At 36.5% G+C, this 19,123-nt stretch overlaps 2 protein-coding genes across 7 annotated transcripts in view; one reads left to right on the top strand and one right to left on the bottom strand.

Moving 5' to 3' along the window:
• Window positions 1-17,671, bottom strand: part of LOC124631198 (protein outspread) — a 262,107-nt gene extending 244,436 nt beyond the window's left edge. For 4 of the 6 annotated variants that reach the window (XM_047165433.1, XM_047165436.1, XM_047165434.1 and 1 more), the window contains exon 1: window positions 17,138-17,671. In XM_047165433.1, the coding sequence (XP_047021389.1) occupies window positions 17,138-17,254 (117 nt within the window). In that variant the 5' untranslated portion in view covers window positions 17,255-17,671. The remainder of the gene's footprint in view (window positions 1-17,137) is intronic. The other 2 variants (XM_047165437.1, XM_047165438.1) reach the window with 1 other exon arrangement.
• Window positions 17,672-18,314: 643 nt separating this feature from the next.
• The window catches only part of LOC124630890 (peroxisomal acyl-coenzyme A oxidase 3-like), a 44,505-nt gene continuing 43,696 nt past the window's right edge, over window positions 18,315-19,123 (top strand). Inside the window, exons 1-2 of the mRNA XM_047164929.1 lie at window positions 18,315-18,521; window positions 18,716-18,845. Coding sequence (XP_047020885.1) covers window positions 18,717-18,845 — 129 coding nt within the window. The 5' untranslated portion in view covers window positions 18,315-18,521; window position 18,716. The remainder of the gene's footprint in view (window positions 18,522-18,715; window positions 18,846-19,123) is intronic.

Below are 19,123 nucleotides of genomic sequence, written 5' to 3'. Positions count from 1 at the left end.
ACCTCGACCAAGTGGGCCGTAAATGGTGAGATTAGCAAGTGACCTAGTGGTTAGACATGTAATGTTCATCTATACTTGGTAAAATGCTGCTTACAGACACGTTCTTTTTTCCCAAGGAGATGTAATGACCTAAGGTATCTTGATTTATGTAATCCACAATTTTACTTGATAATTGCAGTTAAAGAACAAACTTTAATATAATCGGTAGTTTTAGGATAAATTCATGAATATATGTTGCTACATACGAAGTAATGTTGCTTGCAGACTACATTTTTACACCGAATTTAAACCGTCGAGATACAATCTACCCTCCATGTTTTATGGACTAGGGGAATTAACAGATGCAGCATACGTTTTTACAACTTCAATCAGATAAAATAACTCTTTATGTCACATTTTTATCGGTGTCACGACATTTTACATCATAATACACTAAAGATACTGAAGCATTTGACAAGGAGCCGTCCCGGTGTATCAGAAAGTACCTCCGTAGCATCAGATAAAGTGGGCGAGACGCGTAGCGTTGGCGGGAAATCAAACGTCACGTTGACAGCGCGCGTAACTTGACAAATAACTTTTTTCTACTTTATTTGCTTTCGGCCTGTTCCACGCTGTCAAAGGAGGTGTTAAATGTTTACATATCCTATCAACACCTCGAGTTATAAAATTGTCGACAATTTCTATAAAAGGGTGGCAACAATTTTCGAAATGCTCACTGTAAACACGTTTTTCATTGAACAGGCGTGCTATGCTTTGGAAATGATCACGTTTAATTTTTATTGGCCACGACACAGCCGGTTCGGCTTTACAGGGAAGTTTATGCAATTTTGAATGAATAATGATAACATTCAATTTAAATTAGTTTACAGTTAAGTAGGTATGTCGCTGAATTTGTAACCAACGGTGATTTAAATCGAGCAGTTTAGGAATTATGTTGAGATAAGGGAGAGGTATGACGAAATGCGTGAATAACTTAAACCTTAAAGCGGGTCAATGGATACAATGTTAGATGAAAGTTGCAAGTCTTTATGTTTCTAAAATAAGGTTCCCATTTAGAAGCAGGAAGAAAATCGATTATTTTGCGTAAGTTATTCATAAAATACGTACATTTATAAGCCACAAAAAAACTGGCGGTTTTTCTATTATAACACAATATTAAGCCTTATCTGTCACATACCAGCCTACACCGACAACCAACAAAAAAAAAAAACAAACAGAGCAAAAAAAAAAGAATCAATCTCAATGCATATTTATAACTGTCAAATTATAAATACGACTCAGATGTTATATCTGACTTTTATCCGTATTATTTATCGATATTTTGTTCCTATTTGGGCGACCAAAATAAAATCTAACAGTAATACCTTAACCGAATCCGTAAACCGTTATATATTTGCTTGTTGTCAGTGATATAAGAACGCCTTCACGGATTAGACGCCGACGCTGCGCTTGCGCATCCACGGTCGAAGCACGCTAATTAAGCAAGTATCTGGGCCTTGCACCTACGAGTTATGAAATGTAACATTGCAACATAACGGGTGTCGTGTTATTTCCAATTAGTAAATAATACTCATTAAATGAAGCCTGTTTTGTCGAATTGTGGCGACAGTAGCTGTTTATCAATACTAATATATATTTTTTTGTCTGTTTGTTTGGACCCGAAAGGCTCCGAAACTACTGAACCGATTTAAAAAATTCTTTCACTGCTGAAAAGCTACACTCTTTCCGAATAACATAGGCTACATTTCATCCCTATACGGGCAGTAGTTCTCACGGGAGGCGAGTGAAACCGCGGGAAAACGGCTAGTTAGTAATTAACACTGATGAAATAAAGCTTGTTTAAAGAATTATATTAATGGCGACAGTAGCCTTTTATTTAGTAACTAGCTTTTGCCTGCGACTTCTTTCGCGTGGAATAGTAACTTCCGGTAGATTTTTGGTTTGACCAATAGGTGGCGCTATATGTCCGGAATAAATTTTATTTTTATATTTTTTTGTAATAAAAACTATCCTATGTCCTTTCTCAAGTTTCAAACTATATCTGTACCAAATTTCACACAAATCGATTCAGTAGTTTAGGCGTGAAGAAAAGACAGACAGACAGACAGAGTTACTTTCTCATTTATAATATTAGTTAGGATAAAACGGATACAGGTTACGAAAATCCGCAACCGGTTTCAATATCGGACAATATGGTATCCGTTACTTGCTAATTCAAGGTGGACTTTTTTTTAACAGTTTCATCTTAAAATACCTTAAAAAGTAAAGCCGGGCTAATTAGTTATCCTTTATCATAAGGACAAGAGTAAAGTAGATATTTACCTTAATTGCATTATTTTTAAATAACATTCGTGTAAAACGTTATAATGTATGCTAGTTTATTTGTATGCTGATTGACTTTTTAATTGTCTATGTAACAATAGGGATTTATGACTAAAAACAACTAACATCTTGAAAAATACAAAGCGATTGTTTTAACGATAAACTTATGCTTTTGTTTATTTTATAGCACATTTAGAGATATTCCCTTGAATTATACTTTCATTAAAGAATTATAAAAAAAAAGATCTCACCGCTCACCGTTGTTTATACAAAAACTTAATCTGAATTCCACAACGTCTGCATTAAGTCTGCTTAACTTACCTGTAAAAGAGAAAAAACCATTAATTAAAACATTGTTCAGTTAAATAAATGTACGAATAAAAACGTCGTAAGTCGTAATATACACATTTTAGTATTAAGTATGCCAGCTTTCCGCGTACATAAAATTAAGTTAAAAAATGAAGATATTTAGGTAAAGTAAATGCGACATTTTATACGGCTTTTTTTTAAAGGTTAAAGTTAAGACTTTATCTCAAAACTTTTGCTTTGCAATATCCCTATAGAAATAATATTCGTGTGCGGAGGTCTGTTCTTACCTAGCGCCTTTTTACGACCACAGATGTAAACTGTAAAACCTCTTTCGAATTAACTCTCCTTCAATAGACAATTCTTGACATTTTAGAAAATGAAAAAAAAAACATTCCAAATTCAAAGCAATCTGCCGCTAAAAACAAAGCAAACGGAAGCCAATCGCAACAGAATATCACGAATAAAGACGTAAAAAGTAATTTACGTTAAATTAATGCAAACTCTTGCCCGTTCTGCCATTAAACATCCTCGAATGCCTTAAAACTGCCTTCGTCATTTAGCACTTTCGTTACTTCCTCTTACAAGGATGTAAAGAAGCCATCTTATATGTGTTAACGCAATTATTCTGACAGCTGATGTCAAAAAGTATGATAAAGTAAACATTTTTTATATATTTCAATGAGATATCTCGACAATATGACAATATTTGAAGCCGCTGTATAGCTCACGAAGACGCGCTTTTTACTTTAAATTTGGTGTTTAATTGCTATAAATTAATAACAGCGATGTGCATTCTTTAAAAATATACCGGTATGTTGACAGTTGTCAAACTTGACATACCGACAATGTTCTGTGGGCATAACGTTGTGGGCGTCGAGGCCGACACACGCGCCTCCAAAAGCAAACAATCAATGAATGACAAATAACATTATTAATAAAACATGACAGAATTATGGACTGACAATTAGTTGTAGTCTTTGTAATGTGAATTATTGTACCGGTCAAAATAAGAATACATTGGCCCTTTGTCATTGTCGGTAACGGTGGCAATTAGCAAGCATTGTGAACGATTTGAGTATGTGTATGTTAATCAGCTCATTCAGGTACACTGGAAGCCGAGCCCAACATGGTTTGGAAAAGGCAGATAAAGGTCGTGGTGTGAATTATGTACATATTTATACCAAATTAAATAAGTAATCATAGTTGATCCTCAGCCTTTACGGATAAACCTACACGTATAAATAATTATCAGGAAAGCAATGAATTAATATTCGCTCCGGAAGTCATAATGTTCCATTAAGTACGTAATAAGTTTTCCGCGATACCCAGTATGGTACACCTGTGCCTAGGAATTCCGTTCGCAGGTGATTGAAAATAACTGAGATTGTGTCTAGTCTAGAAAAACGCGCGAATTGTGTATTTTTTCTTGAGGAATTTCAGCTATTCTTTTCATCCGGTGTTGGTGTATTCTTATATGGACTGATAGGTGTAGAAAATGTCCTTTGCAAGGAAAATAAATGTTTCCGTTGAACCAGTAATTTACAGAACTGGCTGTTTCCCGCGGTTACTGAAGGAATAACTTTCCGCACCAGGCTAAAGTTGTGATATCTTTTATCAGTATCTAGACTTAAAACTATATATGTGTATCAAACTTTTCAATCGGTTATGGCGTGGCAGACTGATATTTACTTTCGCATTTATAATAGGTAGGTACTTATTTGTAAGGATTAAATATCCAAATAAAAAACAGTGGGCCATAGTTAAGAGAAGTGATTATTTAAGTATTAATTTATACAATGACACCAAGCAAAAACAGTTTAGACCAAATATGGCAGTTGCTAACATTGTAACATTTTAATAACCACTTTGATTTGCGGTACTATTAATTACAATATACTTAATTGATAAAAACCATATACAACATTTATTTATTGATTACAGCATACAAATATGGATTCAAGAACATTATAATTAGTAATCAAATCTGGAAATAATCAGCGTAAAGTTACAGCAAGAAAATATTCAACGGTACCCCCAAGAGCCGTATAAAATGTCATTGAATGTTGGTATTTCCTGTCTTGTAATAGACAACAGAGGCTTCGTATTTGTTATTTGATACAACTGTAAATACAAATGCTAATCCTGGGATTAAAAGGAGAAATTGTGAAGTCGTTAAAACAAATTGGAGAAGGCATCTCCCTTTGCATGTTACAGATACTCAAGTTAAGCAAGCTAATTCGGTTTTGACGTTCAACAAGGCGAAATCGTTTCAGCTCAACCACGAATGTGTAGATACACGAGCACCATTACGTTTCCTACAGCTAAAGATGGCTATAGAACCACTCCCATGTTCTTCTACTTCTAAACCCAACAAAGAAAAGTCGAAAATCGCACAAGACCCGTTTCGAATCCCGCAAATTTATATTGGTACGAACTAAAATGGCTCCGTGCACGCACACAGCAGCAAATATGATGGATTGGCGGAGGTGCGCGTGGGCATGGCGTTCTGCAAGTATGCTAATTCTTTGCATGGTACATGGTACACGACGGAGGTTACGTTGGTACATGGTTAGAGCGTTCGATTGTTCACCGTGGGACATGCGTACTCGCAGTTGCGACACTGGAACTGAGTACGAGCTCACTAATGCAAAGCTTTGTGATGACTGCTGCGTGCCTTATCTTCAGGAGGATATAGAAGAACCAGCTAAAATTATTTTTTGATGGGCGTGGAAAATCATGAAAATCTATTACTTTTTAATTATCCCGGAATGACCCAGAAAATAATTTTGTTCATATTCATCTGTTTCAGCGTACGTACGTAGATTCAAAGTTTTTATCACATAGTTGACAGTTCATTCCACTTGCAAAACTAAATGATATTCACATCCTTAAACGACCGCAAAACTTTAATGAATGAATAAAACACGTAATATATCTGAAGGACGATTACGCAATGCAGAATTTGCATGCTGATTGTTATCAACGCGAAAACCATGCCAAGCCAATTAACGGTGTTCGCTGAAAGGATACATGAGCTCATCGTGATCGCCGTGTTTACACTCCGCATCCGCCGTCTATCGGGAATTCAACAATACCTGGTCATCTTCCAAACAGTAAACAGCTAACAAAGCATACTAAAACAATGAGGAACAATGAAAACAAACACGTTGACACAACATTCGTCTGGAAATATGCAAGAACAATGCTCGTGACGGGCTATGTGAGGAAATTCGATCCCGGTGCATCCGAACGTTTTGAAACAATGGCCGATTCGGGTTCCCGCGTGAAACTGACAGCGCGCGAACAATCGCCCAAATAACTGTCGTGTTTTGTAATATCGAAACGCAACGATACGTGATAGTATCTTTTTTTTCGCAAAGGATTTTGATGGATGAGGCCGCTACAATATCGAATATCCATATTTATTCTGAGAACCCGTACAAATTCGGCTCGGTATGTCAAAGTAATTTCTTTCCCAAGTTAATCTATTGAAAGGCTCGATTTTGAAATCACGCATTCCTAATTCCAAATACATCTTGCATTGGCTAGAGGTTTTCAATCGAATTACCAATCTCTAAAATATCGAGACGTACGTAACCTTTACCATAGATTTACTCATATTATCGAAAACTTGTATATTTTACGTAAAAAAAAACTGAATAAATGACATAATATTAAAAATGTCATTTTAAGCCGTTGAACTGTGGCTTATAAAGTCTTATGTCAACAGATAAATAAATCCAAGTCCCGAGTCCGTTAGCAGTAAAAGTGTTAAGTAGAAATAAGTTTACATAGAAAATTATTTTAATTTGTAATACAAATAAGCGATTTTCCATTTAATAAATTTATAATAAGATTGAAATTGGATATCCAATAAGATGACGTTTTTATGATCACACACATTACGTTTCGTTTAAAGCAGGCGAGCTACTTTGCTTATCCGTCCCACTTTTAAATCACTTATTTTAAATTCATAATAATTTTAAGATTAGCCTAACATTAACTATTTATATTTTTTGTATGACCTACACCAGATAGGTGGAATAAGTTTATGATTGTTTATGTCATGAATGGCCTTTTTAGAGGCCAATTTTCACAGCCCATCAAGTTGATAATTTAAAAAAACTAGGTATCTGAGCAAGTATTTACAGATAAAATAAATTAGATCCCTAAAACCCAATAGCGAAAATTTAAAATGCAACATTTTAGCTGCGCCGACGCAGGTACACAAGTGCATCGGAATGGATGCTGCCCGCACTTGCAGTATAACATTGTCAGCTGGTAATGTTAGATCATTTTGTATTTAAATTGCTAATGGCTTGTAAATTTAACTGAGTATATTATTTTATAGCTTAAAGCTAAGTTATTTGGTGTCAGTACCGAGGTACGTTCGATTTAGACTGCAATTTGTTAGGACGTTTAATCTTAACAAAATGTATTTTAACATCGAACATAAATCTGTTTGTTTGGTTTTTAGTGAAATCTAAACAGGTTGGACAGATATCCATCTGAATCCATCACTCTTCTATAACGTAAGTAAAAAAAATAGACCGTAGACAGTTGTATTCGCAAATCCTAGAAAACAAACTCTCGCAATTACAACAGACCATCTTTAAAACAATTAATTTCTAATACAACTAACGAATACATTTGTAAAGTACAGTAAGCAGAAGATGATTAGTGCAGTACTAGATCAGCATCAATCATCACAAACTTATGATTAAGTGGGTGAACGGAACGCCGCCCCAGGGTACAACGGGAATTAACTTCATTCAATATTCCACTTAGTAGCTATTGCTGTTAATTAAACATACTTGCTAATGTTCATGCAGAAGTATATGTCTCCACAGATAATATTGCCACTCTTGGTTTTACTTCGACATTGACAAAATGTATAGACAGGTCGTCAACCTACCTCAATCTGTCAAATTTCTTCAATAGATTGTCAACCTTATCACAATAATGGAAGGTATGAACGAATATATACGATATATACGGTAAAATTTGACAGATTCGGGGACAAAACACTGCTGCGTATGCGCAAGGGGTCTTTCAAATGATTGATTTCAGGGCAACGTTATTTGACAAGAACTGTTTTATGACCTCAAAGTAATTTTTGTATGGATAAAGACTAATAAATTAAACAAGAAGATTATTTAGGGATAATACTGAAACATGATTAAGTAGAGATACAGTTATCCAGCTCCTCGTAACTCTCTTATAAATTAGTTTCGTAGCAAGGAAACTTTGTACCTGCTTTGTACTTAGCACATAGTTGGGTTATAAAATGTGTATTAAAATTTATTTAGGTTATAAATGTTTACAGGTTTAGGGTATGGTTAGTCTGGGTACTAGAAGACCTGTGTGGGTATGATGCAAGAAGCCAGTCAGCGTAGTAAACTATTAGAGTATTTATACATATGTATATTGTATCATATTTTAAGATGTTATGTCTTGTTTTACTTACAGGATTTTTGCAAGCCTGTGAAAACCTTTTTTTAATGGGAAAGCATCAAAGTCTGATTAAAATGATTAAAACCTATGTAAGTATGTCTCTTTGAAGCCCTTTGTGTACCAGCCTTAGCAATGTAACGATATTGTAACTGCGTAGCGTACTTACTAAATAAATGAGAACCTTAAAAATTCTATGATACTTAAAACTTTATTAGAATTGGTAGCTCCATGGAAATAACCGAAATCGCGACCACGAAATATCTGGTTTCGATTTTGATAATCAAAAACGCGTAACCTTTCTCCTGACTCGATTCCACGACTCCGTTTATCGATTACAACGTTGCTTACAGTTTGCATCACAACCATTGCTTAACTCTTAATCGCAGACCTTTTACGGCATTGACTTATAAAGCTACACTTGTATCTTCATTCACTCCTCTAATTGATCAAACTCAACCTTTGTAGTTATAATACTACTAATTGAATTCATCGAGGCATCACAATGTTGCATGGGTGCCATTTTCCTGGCATCGACTCGCTACCTGCTCATTTCTTCCACAAAAGTCTTATGTATAATCGATACATAATTATTTGGTTAAGCGATTCCGCTTCGCAAGTGAACATTTTGCGGTTAAATATAGCCGTGGTCACGGATAAACACGCAATTACGAAATTACCATATGCGGCCGACTAGTATTTTATTGGACGCGTATTTAACGGTACGCTTTTGGATAGTACCGCGTCGCATCAAACCGGAATGTGTTTTCAGATGGGAACACCACCGATAAACATTAAAACAACACTATCTAGGAATAGCGTCCATTTAGTGTGGCCGAGTCCGCGCCGACCACGACTTCGACAAACTCGACTAAATAAAATGATAAAAATAGTTGGCAATTAAAAGCACGCACGCGGCGCGATGCACTCATTTGTGTATGCAAATGCCGCCATATTGACTTTTTTACGGTTGCGTACGGAAAATGAAACAAATTGTGTTTTTAATGTTTTAATTAGAGATTCGCTTTACGTCGAAGCCGCTATCTCTCGTCTAGATTGTGAATATGTTAATGTGAAAACGCATCGTGAGTCGTGAAACATTACAGAGATAGTCTAACTAACTTAAGTATCTATTTTTTATAAAAAGTTGTTAATGAGTGGTGTACTAGCATCATCTGTAGCGTGTAGGATACTGTATGGACGGGACGCGGCGGCGCTGCGACTCGACTAAGTTAAACTATCACTCGACTCCCGAAGGTTCTCGATTTACTGCGCCTGAGTAACGATGTGTGAAAGACTCTAATGTGGCCAGTATTATTTTCGTGCCATAAAAATGTTTACGTTGCCCGCCACAAACGCGTAACCAGAATTAATCTGACGGGTGCACTCGTGAGAACGAGTTCCTCTATGAATTTGATATGTGACATCTCTCCGATCGTAGACAGAGTGGCTCGTAAACTTTAATTCGAAGCATAAATTACCTTTGTAGAGATTTACTACGGTGTAACGCAATCCGAGGTTCAAAGAATACGTATAGAGGCTGAATAAAGGACGGTCATTAGTGTCTATGATTCTGTGGACTTGTTTGATGCCATGCAGACAATGAAATGGAACGCATTTCATTCCACGTTGTTCTTTATAAAACCTTTTTTCTCTGTTTCTACTAATGTGTTGGAGGATTTATAATCTACCTGTGTATGTGCTGTGCTTTTGTATAAGATGGGCTCTGTGGTGAATGAATCGTATGGAACAAATGTGCTGTCCTTACTAAATATTTATCTTGTGTTTGTCTAACTAAACAGTGGATTAAATGTGCCTAAGTAGATACCTAATAGATAACTGGTAACCAATGACGTAAACCAAAAGCATGTTTCATTGGCTTATCTAAAGGATATCGAAGGTCAACGCATAATTATTTTAGGTCTAACCTACTCAAGAAAATCTATGAAAGTAATTTAACTGATGATGGGGGGTAATTGTTGGGCCTCATCTAGGTAATTCTTAAAATGTTGACAGTTAATTCAATCCAAAACAAAACGAAGCATAAATATTTATACCAACAAACAACTGAATAACAAGTTTTCATTTGCAACCTACATAGATAAACCGTCATTGGTGACTGGCAACACATTCCTATGCTATCAAATTACGGAGCACCGGTTCGCTCCCACCGATGGACATAAGACGTGCACTTTTAATTAGACGGTTAACAATGAAGACGTAAATATGATACACGATCGAGTTACGATGCGAGCCCATTTCGCTTTGTCAAATAGGTGTTAATGTTGACTTTAATTGTTCGCCTTATCCGGCGTCGAGTTCGCGACGCGACCCACATATTATTGTTATTTAGCGCTGGCAACTCATTGTATTGTTAACGGTTCGTAGATAGCATTCCAAATTCAAATCAGCCGTATATATTTTCCGTCCGATCGATGGAATTAAATATTAATGGTATAAAAACGCAGTGGGTCAATCTATTATGGAAGTAATCGTGACTGTCTTAAAAGGTTTGATAAGATTTTCTATTTGTGATTCGGGATTAATTGGCGCCAGTTCGATTTCCAAATGATTTTAGTCTTACACATTAGGCGTGCACGTACACAAAAATGCCAGCCGGGGGCGGGGCGCGCGGCCGTTGCACCTGGCGATCGCGTCGGCGCATTCCTCACGCACTCCTTTTTATGCTACACTACAAGTTTAGCCCAACCACTCTAATCTGAGCCGCTTTTCCCCTCTCTGCCGAAGATTAACGGACTAGAAAGGGTAGCAACTCCTCTCGTGCGAGGTTCCGCTTACACTGGACGCCGCAGTAGGAACGGAACGCAACATCTCCTATTTTCTTTTTTTAATTTAGCTATTCCATCTCCACGTCTTTGTTGGTCGGCAGTTCGGATCAAACGTTTTTTGGAGGCGACCCCGAGTTATACAGCCTTTACAAATACAAACATGAGAACAAATATTTACAGTTTGTTGTATGGATTTATGGCCGCTTGAAGAGAACACTTGAGTTTTGACAGGAAGAGTTAGCGAGCACACACGAAAATGTTGAACTTTTAATTGGAGCATACTTTATAAACTGGTCGGAGTCGTTTTTGGAGGTTATCTTGTTTGTTTTGGAGATCAAAAGCAGTAAATTGGGACATAAAACGTTTTAATTTAAAGGATAAATATTATAAAAAGACAAGATTTAAAGCTGTATTGGAACAACCTCGTAAACAAAATGTATTCATCTCGGCGAAAACGTAACGGTTCATAAAGCCGAGTCAAAGAAACGCTCGGAAACAGCTACACATGTGGTACTAACTAGTTTTGCTATTTTAATTGCAAAACATTAAGGACACAGCACGTTGTATAACCAGTTGAAAAATATATTTTTTGTGTGACAAATAAGTGTGTCAAAGTACTAAACGCGTTTGCAGGCTGCGCTTACGCATTAACCGCAAAAGTGCGCTGCGCCGGCGCCACCGGCCAACGAAAACATTTTAAACCTGTTCGTGCAAAACGTTAATTTTGTAAAACAAACACACATATGTGTGCGACCTACAAACCAGAGTTAACTCGTAACGTGAAAGCGGGAAAGCTAAATTATTTTCACTTCAAGTTGTGTATTAAATACGATATTTACGGCTCAACTCAAAGGTTTCGACAGCTCACGGCGCTAACTCACACAGACGGTTAACCTCCGGACTTACTCAACGGTTCAAAGCAGTAACTTTGTATCTATATTAGTTGGCAAGGTACTATTTTACTGGTGTATGACCCAAACAGCCATCTATAACCTAGTTATGTTAAACATATAAAATATTATGTCGATAGTAAACGAAAACTTAGTGCCTATGTAATGTAAAACCTAGGTTCAGGGCGTACATAAAACGAGACAAATCAGGACCAAATAATCAGTAATTTAAGTTATAATTACCACTGTATTCATGTAAAAATCAGGCTCTTAGACGATACAGGAAACGGCAGCTATGCAGTGGGAAAACAAGCCTTTCCCACTGAATGACTTTCAGTGACTGATCATTATGAATCAAGATGACAATAACATTGTTCGATAGTCAGCAGAAACAAGAAGACAGTGAATGAATGCTGAATAAACACAATTATAATATAGCTAGTGTTATCCGTGTTACTTCCGTATTTATCTTGTCTATGTAAACATGGAGTCAGCTGCTTATTAACCCGTCCCATTGAGAAATACACTTCATTATTGTTATAGTTCTAAAGGTCGTCACATGTCACTGCTAATGTTTTAATGCAATCTTTATGATTGAGCTCATTAGTTACTTTGTTATGAGATGGCGCCAAGAAGATCTTATTACAACTGTAATTGTTTGAACAGAAAACGCGCAGTCATGGTTTTTGCGTCATTAGGACTTCTTGGTCAATTAAAACAATAATGTTGCTAAACTAAACATACCATAGATAGGACATGGACCTGCAGTTGCAAATGGCAACTCTAAATCACGTTGCTACTTTGAGAACAAGATAGAAGTAATCCTTTATTTTACAAAGAAGGTTTATAGGGAAGCAATCCCTAAAGACTAACGGTAAACAGACATCAATTTGCTACCAACCTTACATAACAAACATCAGTGACACCATACTTAAACCGAGATTATCCAAGAAAACATCTCTTACGACATTTAACGACGTGTCTATAGTGCCATCGTAATGAAGTAACCAAGTACGAACATAAATGCTTTTCTACGAAACTTCCGAGATGTGGAACATAGTTCTGGCATCTGTATAAGTAAGATAGACAGCATAGTCACAACTTACATGACATTGTTGGAATGCTTACTTATTCTACGGTAGTAACCTGAAAGACTGCTTTGTTGGGTACGTTGAGGACTACTCAATGTGGAGAACCGATTCAATTGGTTCGAAGTGGTAATGGTTTTTTTTTCTAAAAGTTTTGACAGATGTGACCGTCAATATATCATGTGAATTTGGTAAGTAAAATACTAGTAATAAGAGATGTAATTATACATGTAGACCTGCAAGTTTAGTCTCCTCTTAAGTTACGTAGGTATAGTTTATTAATGAACAGATAACAGATAAGTTTATCATTATCATAGTCTAAACATTATGTCAGTGTTTGCGTTGCGATTAGACAGGCGTCAAAGTCGTGTGTGATATAATATGAGGTACTAATTTCGGAGAAAATGGCTTGTATTAACTTCCTGGACTTCATCTGCCTTTGCATGTCAAAACCTACGAGTGTAAAAAATACGTGTTGCTATGTAAATTATATTTCTTCTTGAGCGAAAAATACTTAAGAGCTTTAACCACGGGAATGTACCCTTAGGTATCCAGCTGCGGTTTCAACTGTCTACATAGTAGCACAGCAGAAAAACTGCGGTAAGAATGAAGAACTATAAACGATCTCCAACTAAAGCATTACGGTGCCAGGAAAGCTTCGGCACGAGACCGGAACTATGAAGCTATAAACCATTACAACGACTATAAAATATTGTTGCAAAAAACCGGTAAAATGAAAACTTTCCAAGCTTATAACAATGATTAAAAAGATTAACATCACTCTTGCGTGACGTGTTCCCCTACGAGCCGAGCCAATCAATACTAGGAAGACATTTTGCTAAATAAGCAAACTTTCTCCGACATTCGTTATACAAGCATAAATATATAGAAAAAAATTAGCATCTATTTAGCAATCCGTGTAAAGTCAGCGTTCATTGTATCGATCGTTAACTTCCTATTCGCTTCGCATCACCTTGCGCACGCGCATCCAACATGGCGCGCGTCAGTCCGCTTCGTTAGTGGAGCATTTGTCAAGATAATTGTCCGAACACCGCCATTTGAGGCTTTGACATTTCCTGATTATTATGAATACCTTTTGTAATTTCCTATGGCAACTAGTGTTTACCCTTATTGCCCGGATATAAGAGGCATATTGCGATGGAAATGAGTCTGTGAACCGCATTACTAGATGCTGTATTGTATGATTCAGCCTTGGCTTTGACATTGTGTCGTGTTCGACCAAATTTGGTCGTTTTGTGCTCAATTACGTTGACAGGCTCTGATTGGCCAGAGCAAATAGAGGATGTCACTGACGCAAGTTCTGTTTGCAACTCATTACAATGACGGTAAGAAATCTGAACCTTCAAGGTGAATGTGGAACAAGGGCAGTAATTAGATAAAAGGATTTCACAAACGACCTGTAAAATAAAAGCAATGTTTTGTTCTTTAACGCTAAAAATACCGCCTATAAAGAAAAATGGTGTTCTGAAGTTTTTAGTCCTTTATTAATTTTACATAAATTAAAATGAAAACAAGTGTACATCGGCTGGCCCTAAAGACTTTATTGTGGCTATATAAAAACATAATGAGTATGGGCCTCAACGGGGTTACTCCTCGTCACAATGTTTTCTCAGGTGCGGCTGCGACGTAACCAAGTATTTGTTTTAACCGAAATTATCGCAAATGTCTACTTATTATCAGATTAAAAACATGCCTCATTATGACAGGTGATCTTCCGTCTCACTTTCTTGAAAACAAAACTAATGCTATCTCGCAACACTGGTTATGAATAACGACATTCTAAGCATTTTTGGTGAATGCAGCAAATGTTCGATAATGGCATTGGTGGTTAGCAGATAACTTTATTGATAACCGTAATGGAACACTTAATAGAAGTTGTCCAACTAAAAAGGTAATAACAAAAAAAGTTTCAATAGCAAACAGTGATCAGTGACAGATAAAAAATAGCTGAAGGTTTTAGATGTCAATGTCGTGCGTCATCAATATGAAGTATATTTTAATAATAGCGATGTTATCTGCAGATTTTTGCACAATATTTTGATAATGAATACCTTACTTAGTATTCAATTAAATGTTTCATAACTAATTCTAATATTTGATAACTTTGAAATGAACTTGAGACTTCGTACGCTACAATGGATGGCATAAGAATTAAGCCAAATGAAGCAATAGGTTTGCTGTCTACCCTCAGTTCAATTGTTAGTTCTAAAAGTTGGTCCCAGTTACCCGGCTACATACGTGTAAATATTCTAATATGCTATACCGAACTATTGTCTAGGAGGCACCTCGTAGTGTTACACACAACCCGAATAGTTATTGAAATGAATCATGCGCATGCATGCGTAAAAGTGGCCTCGATAGTACAAATCTTGTTATTGTTGCACTACACACTGAAGTATTGTGAAAGTTATCCGCGTTCCTGTCAAAAATTGCTATACAGAATTACAATTGAAAATTGATTATAGTTTTTGCAACAAAATCGTCTCAAATCGAAAGTGGGTATAGAGTTATAATAGAACTTCAAGTGATAAATATAAATGTAAAATTGACGATTTTACTCAATCACCGAATTACGTTTCAATCTGTCAAATATTCAGATGGAATAATCAAAATCATCATAGAATGACCTTTGTTATAGTTTTCTCAAGTAACTTCGATTAATCGTAATTATTTTTCAAAGATGGCCGCGATGGTACAGTTCTAAACTATTCATGAAGGTTCCTTGTCGGAATTAAAACAGTGATTGTAACATAATATTAGGTACCAATTACCTTCAACCTGTAGCGAAGGGAAACAATAGCTTCGTAGGTAGAACATTATTGGAATTAAAATAATTATGATGATGGCCTAATGACATCACTTTATTTGAAGACGTACCAACGTAATGTTCGTTTGATAGTAGAGATTAAATCTCTATTTACTCGCCTTATCATTCTCCCACGGAAAGTGTTATTAGTTGTAACTAAGTTCCTACTTACCTATTACAAGAAAGAGGTATAACGTTGGGTGGACAAAATAAAGAAACAAAAGCAATCGCTCAATATTTTTTAATGTCATTTACCTACAGGTCATTGGCCTGACCTATAGGTTGCCATGTATAATTTTTTCAGTGCTACATAAAATATGAAAGTTCTCAGTCATGGTGACTCGTATTCCTGGGTCAATAAACTAAAATTGAAAAGTTCCTTTAAGGGATGCTACAAAAAAATAAGTAGAAAGTATCACCAATGTGCCTTTGCCAAAAAAAGATTTGTTATCTGTGGATTGTGGAATCGCTAATTAACTTTTTTTATTGTAAGTCGTATTAAGTACCTAGGTAATAATAAAATTATATTTTTGTTCATGGATGTTAAAAGCTAATAATGTGAAATGTACAAACGACGCCCATAGATAGGTACCATTCCACAAACGACTGGAGATTTTATGTTGAACGTGTCGCGCATTCTGTCCGAGGCGCTCAACGGGACCTTAGGGCGATAGAACCCACTACTAGGTACCTGTTCGCTTTTTTATGTCATTTCAATGTAGTTTTTACACATCTATGTCTTACATAAGCAATGAAACATTAGCGATTTTTAATCAAAACAAATAAGGTAAGTATATCAATCGTCAGAGCCATAGACAAAATTTGCGAGAAGTTTCCCGTTTCCCGCCAATTTAGTTAGTCAATTCTGCATTTTTTTTGGCATTCAAGTTTAGAGATGCGCCTGGTTTGTCGTACAATAACAGTAGTGTATGAATCAATTGAATTCGTTTATATTGCATACAGAATTTATGGTTTAAGATATTACATTAGAAAGTGGTTCTTATTTTGGCCACCTACCCACCAAACATTTTAATAAAATGTGTGGGTTTTGAATGGACGTTAGGTGAGTGCTGTGGTACATAAGTCTAATTGATATTTAGAAAACTCTTTCAATCACTTATTGGTTTGAAAGCTACTAAACAAACACTTTCTAACTACCTACTTACAGCATAAAAACAAAATCTATCGCAAAATACTTCAAGTAGGTAGGTACCCACCAAACGCTATTTGTTAGGTGCGTTCATAGAGTGTACATACTACTCAATACCATTTTAATAACTCGATGAAATCCGTTAGATCAACACCTGAAGAGTGGCCGGCCTACGCACACATGGACATGTACTATACACCGTACACGTTACGTTAGTCAACGAACACACCTACACGCAAATATTTCATCTTGTTGATTAGAAATAAACGACGTTCGAAACTTGAATTTAAAAGGTTCGTAATGATACTCACCCGATTAGATTCCAAAGCCTCGGCACTATGCTCCTCCTTCTGACGGAAGCAATTAGTGCATTTGCTCTTATTGAAGATGTTTGGTGCAAATTTCCTGCAATCCGATCGCCCAGACATGATTGCCAGAGGTCAGGGTCTATTCAACGTTCACTATGTCACCGTACACAGCATGATGCTACTGTAAAACACCCACACTAGACGATTAATCGCCTTTTTTCGTACCGAACACGTAGTTTATCACGCGCGCACCCACCGGTGAGTGAGCTATCAGCGAAATCACTGCAAGTGAGCGCTAACGTCATACAAAAAACACATGCACTAAACACAATCTCCTTCGGCAACCGAACACCGAAGTAGTCGTACAATCGCGTAAACAATATTCGTATTCACGTCAAAATATAAAACAATAAACATCGATTTCACAACGAACACGCGGAGTTCGCGAGCGCGCAACGACACGACCGCCCGTCCATTTTACATCTGATAGAAAAGCTGCAGCGAACACAGTTTGTTGTTTTACAACTTCTCTTTTCTTGTTTATGCGTCTGTAACTTAAAATATCTATGTGTGACGGTTTTCATCAGTGTGAGTGACTATGTTGCTCTCCTTCTACAACACACGGTCGGGATCTTGCTATCTCTCTTACACTTTTCATTAATTATACTTGTTCCTAGTGCTGCCATCTGTTAGTTCACTTTTTCAACAGAGTTGCCTTCGACTCAAGCGCTGCTTGCTTCGCTTTTTCCAATCACGTTGTAGTTGAGATACCGTTTCAGTACTGAAATAGTTCTGATAAAACCCGTAAGGTGTCACTTTATACCGCACTCATAAATCGTGTTGAAATAATTTATTAGAACTATCTAAGTAAATAGTCAACTACCCTAAAATATTTGAGCTTATTTGTGTTGAATTATTTAAATCGAAACAATACGCTGAGGCGTCTTCAAAATAATTTACACCGTTTTAAAAATGGAACGAGGACCTGTCTACAAGAAGAAAGAAGATAGTAATATAAAAGTGGGGGTTATAAAACAAAACTACATTAAGCAATCATTATTAACTTCTAACCATAAATGTTTCTTTCTTCAAAGGTTTCAGAATACGATCATATATTATTTTCACTTTGACAACTTGAAGTATTACGTCATTGAGGCTATTTGACAGTGACAGTTCAAATAATCATACGATGTGTGACGTGTGTGCAGTGTGTGTGTGAGCGGTCGCCCCATAAAATAGCGTGCACCGCATTCACGTTATCATAAGCTTTCCCTCTTTAAAACCTCCTCAAAAATTATCAGTCTCCTTCGCAACATCTAGGCAACGGACGCCATAACGTTTATAAACCCTTTCAGTTATCCTCTCATTCATATTTACAAGTAAAAAGGTGAGACTTGTATTTCAAACCGCACGCCCAACTAGTTCGTGTCTCATAGACCGCCGTAGACCTTGAATTTGTGTCTGCGAGGGAATTTGAAATGTCCCTGTATGTTTAGTCATCCGGTGTAATAAAATTGGTGCTCGCTTCTCTCAAATATTTGTGTAAAAAGCTGAAAATGTAACGTGATATTGTGTTTTTAGTATGGAAGATTTGAGTTTCGTGCCTGACCTGCCTAGCGGGCCGCTGGATAAATACAGAAAAACCGCCTCCTTTGATTGGAAACGCCTTAAATTGGCTCTGGAAGGTGATATAGAGCTCCTGAAACTTAAGGTTAGTACAAAAAATAGTATAATTTATTTTATTAATGGCACCAAATATTGCACAACATTTGTAAGTTATCTCGCGCCAATATTTTAATTAGAACAAGTTGTCTGGCCACCTTTTAAAAAGCATTAAAATTCTTCTGAATTAGGAATGTCAAATTCAAATTAAGAATTTTTATAGAATGCCTTACTTTTGACAGTCAATTGGAAAGTTTTTTGACAGCATAGAATATTGGTGGGAGCTTCTTCCCACCCCAGAGAGTAACACACAATAGAATCCACAAT

The sequence above is a fragment of the Helicoverpa zea genome, chromosome 6 (genome assembly GCF_022581195.2).
Source record: "Helicoverpa zea isolate HzStark_Cry1AcR chromosome 6, ilHelZeax1.1, whole genome shotgun sequence".
NCBI classification, from domain to species: domain Eukaryota; kingdom Metazoa; phylum Arthropoda; class Insecta; order Lepidoptera; family Noctuidae; genus Helicoverpa; species Helicoverpa zea.
Note: the sequence above shows the minus strand (reverse complement) of the source record. Positions and strands in the feature narration are given on the sequence as shown.